At 32.0% G+C, this 7,346-nt stretch overlaps 1 protein-coding gene across 1 annotated transcript in view; it reads right to left on the reverse strand.

Moving 5' to 3' along the window:
* The window catches only part of LOC106690362 (breast cancer type 2 susceptibility protein), a gene marked incomplete in the record, with an annotated part of 19,486 nt that extends 14,219 nt beyond the window's left edge, over positions 1–5,267 (reverse strand). Inside the window, 3 exon segments of the mRNA XM_067050579.1 lie at positions 181–2,966; positions 4,824–5,004; positions 5,086–5,267. Of these exon segments, the coding sequence (XP_066906680.1) occupies positions 181–2,966; positions 4,824–5,004; positions 5,086–5,092 (2,974 nt within the window).
* Between the last annotated feature and the right edge of the window lie 2,079 nt (positions 5,268–7,346).

A 7,346-nucleotide genomic window follows, 5' to 3' on the forward strand; every position in this document is an offset into this window, starting at 1 on the left:
CACTTGAAAAAATAAGATTATCGCTTTTACTAGAACTAGGTAATGAGGTTTTTGGTTCCTGTATAATATATGTTTTATCTGTATAATATTCTGTGTCTTGGCTCTCCATAATTTCAATACATTTTGACTTTCCTTTTGCTAGTGCATCTTCAGAAATTACAATATTTTTACCACTGGCATTTGAAAACATAAAATTATCACTTTCATTAAAACTAGGAAAAGACGATTTTGGTCCCTGCTTATTAAATATTTTATCGTCAGTGTCTGTATCTTCTGTTCGATCAGTCTCCAAAATTTCTTTAAATAAAGATCTGACTTTAGTTAAAGCATTTTCAGAAACTTCAATTTTTTTACCACCAGCACTAGAAAACATAAAATTATCTACTTTGTTAGACCTTGGTAAAGATTTCAATGTACGATTAACATCTGCTTTGAATTCTGTTGTCTTAACATCTAGATTTATATTATCTGAATTAAATTGATTGGTATGAACATTTAAGGTTGTGACATTAGAATCAGTCAAATTTAGCCTGAGATTATCTTGATTAGTATCTTTCTGTGTGACTAAAGTAGTTTCTTCCAAACTGTTAATACTTTTTGATTCATCCTTTCTCAAACAATCTTTTGAAATATTAATGTCTTTACTATCCATTGTTGAAAAAATGGTACAGTTGCTATTCATATTATTGACATCAACTCTCTCAATGCAGCTTTTGTCTAAATTCTTTTCTTTCTTTTGTGAAACTAAATCTTCATGTTCCAATCGAAAAGAACAATTAAATTGTTGTAAACACCCTTGTGAAATAAAATCGCTGTTTAAATTAGAAACACAAGTACTGTATGATGTCTGATTAGGAAATTTATTGATGTTACTGAGCAATTTGTCAGATTGGATTTCAACATTATTACTTTCTTTTAAATCTTGAATATCTGAAAGTTCTTTTGAAGAATTTTTAACTGGCTTATGAGAAACATGTTCACATGGAGAAAGTTTATTTTCAGAACCCTTGTTAAAATAATCAGTATCTGTTGGATATTTAACAGTATTTTCAAATAAATTTACAGTATCATTTAAATTACTGGTATTACTTTCATTAAAATCAGTACCCCTGTAACTGGTATTGATGAAATTATCATCAGGTGATCTTTTATCACTGTCAGCTACCAGACAAACCTCTGACGATAATGATCGATTTAAAAGTGAAGGTTCTTGTTCTGCAGGAGGTACATCACAATAATTACCTGATAATCGAGATTTCACTTCTGCAGAAATCATGTAATCAAATGATTGTTGATAATATAAAACTGACGAATCGACACTATCCTCAGGTTTAATGTTTTCTAAATATTCCTGAGTTAAAAATACAGTTTCACTTGTGCCCAATAAGCCAGAGGGTTCTGGAATACATTCTGATAATGAAATATTTCCCAATGTTTGATCATATGGTTCATGATTTTTAGTTTCTTCTTCAGTCAATCCATCAAAACTACTATTCCTATTGCTGGTAATATGTTTATGCAAGCAATGGTTTTTCAAGTTTGGCATTGACTCATCATTAATTCTCTTCTTAAGTAACCGATGCATAATATCAGTTAAAGTAATATCAAGCTTACTGACAGATGAGTTATTAAGCATATCTTTTTCTGAATTGCCAATGCTTTGGGTCAATCTATCACATTTCAAACTTACATTCAATTCATTATAATGATTTTCTAAATGCTTATTTCTGAATTCTTCAGTAGAGATAGCATCAAGATTATCAAAACATTCTTTGGAGGTTGAAAGGAAAAGTTCATTGTCAGTAGCAGTTTCAAGTTCAGGAATTGACTTTTGGGATAATACGGTACTGTTAAAAATATCCTTTCCATCATCACAAGATTCCAAATAAGAACCTTCAAGACCATTTTCTTGGACTAAACCTTTATTTCTTTCATTACCTAACGAGTGGTAAGATTTGGCTTCAACTGTTCTGTTTAAAAATACAGATTCATGACTAACTAGTTCATTACTAGGGATATCATTTTTATTGTCAGATGTAGTACAGATATTTCTTCCAGAACTGTTATGAGGTATTGAACATGAGCTTCCAGTTCCTATAACAGCTAAGTTCATGGATGAAGTTACTGGGTCATCTTTTAATCCTTTGTGATTCAAACAACTGTAGTCCTCTTCAATTTCAATAAATCTGTAATTACTAAATGTTTCATCCATTGGATTAGTGTCATGAGTTGAAGGGATATCTTTAGGCATTGGCCTTGTTTTGCAATTTGACTTCAAACTAACCTCTTTAGTAGTTAAACATTCATTTTCGATTTCAGTAAACATAAAATTTCCAAAGGAATCATTACAGTTCTCCAGACCATTGAGCGAAGGGGGTGAAACAGGATTTGAGCAATCTTTCACTTTTCCTTTAGTTAACGATGTCACACTTTGAAAATCATTAGATCCAACTTCAAAACTCGTTTGTCGATTTTTTTTTGGTGATGAATGAATATCAGCTTCATCAATCATTATGACTGATTTAAAAATATCATTCACAGTAAGAGTTTGGGTTCTCAAACTTGAATTACTCTTCTCATTGCAAGAATATAACAGTTTCCTTTGAGGTTTAGAGGCAATGGTGTTTTGCGAAAGGTTGATCTCATTTGATTCTGAGGAAAAAACTTTAACAGAAGTTGACATAAGTGTTTCTGGACCTACCTCATTAATGTTTATTTCTGATTTAATACCTGATATATCTTTAGACAGTTTCGCATGTTCTTTATCATCTAATTTAGACTTTTTGCAAAAACTACCTTCCCTTCTTAATGAACAACTAAGAAGATCAATTGTTTTCCTCTTTTGTTTATAATTTTTAGGAGGAGTAGTGTTATATATCAGCAATGGTCCAACCTCCTCTTCAGTTGTATTTTTAACAACTTTATCTCCTGATGGAAATGTACTCTTTATTTCTGAAATTTCAAGGCTAGAACACAAGAAAAATACAATATTTACTCATAACAAAAAAAAAGAATTTTTTTTTTTCTATTAATTCAGGGTTGCCACCAGTCCCATAGTTCTTTTGATAGTCACGTTTTTTCACTCATCCTTGGTCCCCATTAACCCCCATTTCGAGATGCAGCTTGTCTCATACTTAGATGAATCTTTTGGTTTTATCTAATGTTTTACAATACTGGATAAGTTTGAGTAATGTTTAATTTGAGGAAAAAATGACCAAAAAGAAAGGTAACATTGCGTTCCATTCTGCCAACATATCACGAGAAGGTGGCGATTTTCCACTGAATGAAATTTTTCTGTTTTGATTGCTTCTTCATCTAGTTCTAAATTTTTCAAGTTAATTTCTAATACACTAAAATATTAAGTCAACAGTGAAATTCATTCCCAAGTTTTGGTGTTATTTTCTGTTTTTTAATAATTGCAATAAATTATGTAAGAAACTACGTTTAGTTCCTCAAAAATTTGAACAAATGTTTTATTTTAATAAATAAAATTGTTTTGAATACCTCTCCCATTAAACTCCTCAGCCACAATGTTTGTCCCGGGTTTATCTTAACAAAAGATGGCAACCCTGGTTGTATTTCTTAAGTTCACAAAATTAAGACACTACATGTACATTATTCACCTGGAAAGATCATACTTAAAAATGCTGGAAATCACCATTATTTTTTCAATAACAATCACAACAGTTAAAAAGTACCAACATCGTAAGTGGACGTGATTCATTGGAACACAATTGACCATTATTGCCGAGTTTAATCTGACCCCATATAGTGATTCATATTTAAGAGAATTTGGGCCTCAACCGAAGAGGATCCATTGGGGTTTCGCTCATCCACTGAGTGTACGTTGAGAATGAAAGTTCAAGGCTGGTATCCCACAAAAATATAATATTATATTTTTTTAAATTGTTGAGTTGAAAAAAACTTCTAAATAGAAGAATATAAACTATTCTATATATTTATAAAGCTATAAAACAATTTTAAACTATATGTCTATAAATGACATGATTTCGAAATTGAAATATGACAAATATGAGGATGCAATGGTGCATGAGTATGGGATTTTTGAAAGATTTAAAAATGGTGATGACTGATTTTCTCAAATAAGTTCATTTTCAGATATAAACATTGTCTGAATAATGATAATAACGTTTAAGTGAAAAATCTGGATAGGTAGGCCCTATAGGGTAAGTAGACACTAATGTCAATAAACCGAAAGGATATAATAAAATAGAAATTGAATATAATAAAACAAATAGAAACTATGTGTTCTTAAAAAAATTTACTTATCAGACAAAAAAGAAGTTTTGACACTTGCTTGTGAAAATGCACTGCAAACATTAAGGTCTGGGCAGGTGATTCTCTTTCAGTCTCGAAATATGTCACCAGTACATCATGTCCCTAAATTTCCCATCTAGGGAAATAAAAGGAAATTACCTGGCATATCCTACATACTATTGATTCTTTTTGAAATCAACATTACTAAATGAGTTTATAGTAGGGAGCCGCTCTCCTCTCTAGTCTAGGGGTAGTAATAGGAACAGATTTAATTGAACTCAATGTTACTATTCCTGGGGTAAGAATGACTTAAGCTGGGGCAGTTTGACTTATTTATATTAATTACAATAGTCACTGGTCAATCTGGATAACCATAATAGAAATTTCCACCAACTATAAGTAATTACGTAATAAGAATATTACATTAAAAGCAATTAGAAAAATAATGTACTTTTAAAAATTTAGCTAAGAACACTTTTTTTTATTCATGCATTAACAAACAAAACCCTATTAACAAAATCATTTCAACATTGTCTAACATGTACCTGTTATTGGAATCATTCTTCTTGTTTTCCAGTTTCTTTTCAGGACATTTAGTCAGTAATGGTCCAGAACCAGATCTTTTTAAAGACGTTGGCAATACAATCCATTTCTTTTTATGAAAAACAGGACTGGAAGGCCCTTCTTCATTGTCACAATCTATTCCCATGAGTTTTTGCCACGAATCTGAATAATTAAAAATTATGAACAATTTGTAAGTTGTTAAAAGTAAGATTGATCAACATTTTGACACTAGTGTCTGTTTACCATCCATTATCTGAACTAAACAGAGCAATAATAAGGATATGAACGATCATAATAGTCTGATATATTCCATGAGCAAAGACTACACACTTATATAAAAACAATAATGTGGGTTTTAACTTCTAAATTAAACAGTTAAGAGCAAATACATAAACTAACAGCTCAATGTTGACAGTAAACGTAGATAACAGTGAAACTACCTCCCAAAACAGTGAGGGTAAAATTCAAATTAATGACCGACTTTTACCCGTAATTTTTGATAGCATTATAATTCATTTTTGAACATATCGGTGGAATCAATCAAGGTGTATACTAAAGATGTTTAAGTGATTGAAATACAAATCTATGCGGAAGATGTATTTAATCCTACTTTCTGGTCTATGTTGTAAATGCCTGAACTAACTCATCTAAAACTTGTATATAGACAAAATTAACATTCTCTCGAGTCGGAAATCGTTAAGGTAGATAAGGAACATGATAAAGTATCAATTTACAGTCTCTAAATTTTTGAAAACAAAGTAATGGGAAGAGGAACGTAAATGGATAAAACGTGAGGACTACTCATTCTACAAATGGCTCAGAGACATTAATGTCAATAAAAATTAATTTAAAATCAATGGCTTACTTCACAGTGGTGCTAAGTACAGTTCCACTAACTTTTCAAACAATACAATTAAAGGTTCTCTCTTTTATGAAAATAACATATTTTCAATTAATTTTCCTAAATGATAAAATACAGTTAAATTGTATTTTTCGTAAAGCTAGTGAAAGTGTACTTTGCATCACTGTAAGTAAGCCATCCAGACAATGTTTGGAATTCTTTATTCTCTAGATTGAGATCCCTTAAGGTATTAATTTCTCATTGTCAATTTTAAAATTATGCCAAAATCATTAGTTAATCTTAACTTTAAAATTGAAAACATTCGAAAAACACACAAGGACACTTATCTTAAAGAAAACAAAGCTGGCAAATTATATCTTCAATTCAATTTACTTTCCACGAAAATGCAATCTTTCGTTAAAGTTACTAATGCGCTGATCCCCTTAATCAATAGAAACTCATGGAGGGATTGATCATACCGAGTATTAATCCATACGTATAGATCAATGTAAAATAATTTTAAGTCATCTTTAAAGGGGCCTCTACATGTTGGCCAAGCCATAGCAAACTCAGACATGCGGGATGGGTATTTATAATAAGTTTCATATTTAATCTTATTTATTTATATTTAATTTTTTTTTGTAATAAAAATAATACAATCCCAGTGCAATGGCTGAAACCACTTTTACGTCCGTTATGCCTGCCTCTCTGAATAACGTAGACATGTGGATGGTCCGCTCTATGTACCAACAAAAACTTTTAACCTCCTAACAGCTCTCAGTTGCAACTAGACAAAGAATAATGGTGATAAAGCGCTTGTACTTGTAATGTAAGGCTTGTACGAGTTGGCCTAAGCTCGTTGCCAATCCGTCGAAAATCGGTTTTTTGGACACAGATCAAAGGGGTTCGTGAGAGCGCTCGTGTAGCATCTCCAACATTGTTCTTTGTCTAGTTGCAACTGAGAGCTGTTAGGAGATTAAAAATCTTTGTTGGTACTTTTTATGATAAGTTTTATATGTAATCTTATTTATTAAATAAATAAGATTACATATAAAACTATTTTTATAATTTTTTTTTGTAATAAAAATAATATAATCCCAGTGCAATAGCTGAAACCTCTTGTACGTCCGCCATGCTTGCCTCTCTGAATAACACTGACATGTGGATGGTCCGCTCTTTGTTTATCGATTATTTGTACAAGCCACCGATTCGTGGCGAGCGGCCAACATGTGGATCCGCCTTAAAGCATCCATGTCGTCAAAAGTTCGGCTACGTAAAAATTGGTTGCAGAGGTGTGTTTTTTTTTACGTGGGTTGGTGGAAATCTTCAAATGACAACGATAGTTCCGTACCTATTCGTGTATGGGATTTTTACCCACTAAAACCACCGCCCTACACCTGTTCATTCCTTTTCACGGGACCGCCGCTAGGCATTACTTCATAGAGGGAAATGGCTGAGTGCCGTTCCCTTTCTGCACATAGTTTTCACATTTCCATGTCAATCACGTCTTCTGGATCTCTCTTCCACTCTCAACTTTTTAAGGACGACTGTGGCGAAAATCTTAACTGCGTCCCAATGCTGGTCTGAGGGTAGCATATAGGTTACAACGTTTTGTGGTATGATGCGTCATCCACACAATCTCTCCAATTCACTTCTTTCTGTC

The sequence above is a fragment of the Halyomorpha halys genome, unplaced genomic scaffold, assembly GCF_000696795.3.
Source record: "Halyomorpha halys isolate HHAL.00 unplaced genomic scaffold, Hhal_1.1 Scaffold1680.1, whole genome shotgun sequence".
In the NCBI taxonomy this organism is placed as follows: Eukaryota; Metazoa; Arthropoda; class Insecta; order Hemiptera; family Pentatomidae; genus Halyomorpha; species Halyomorpha halys.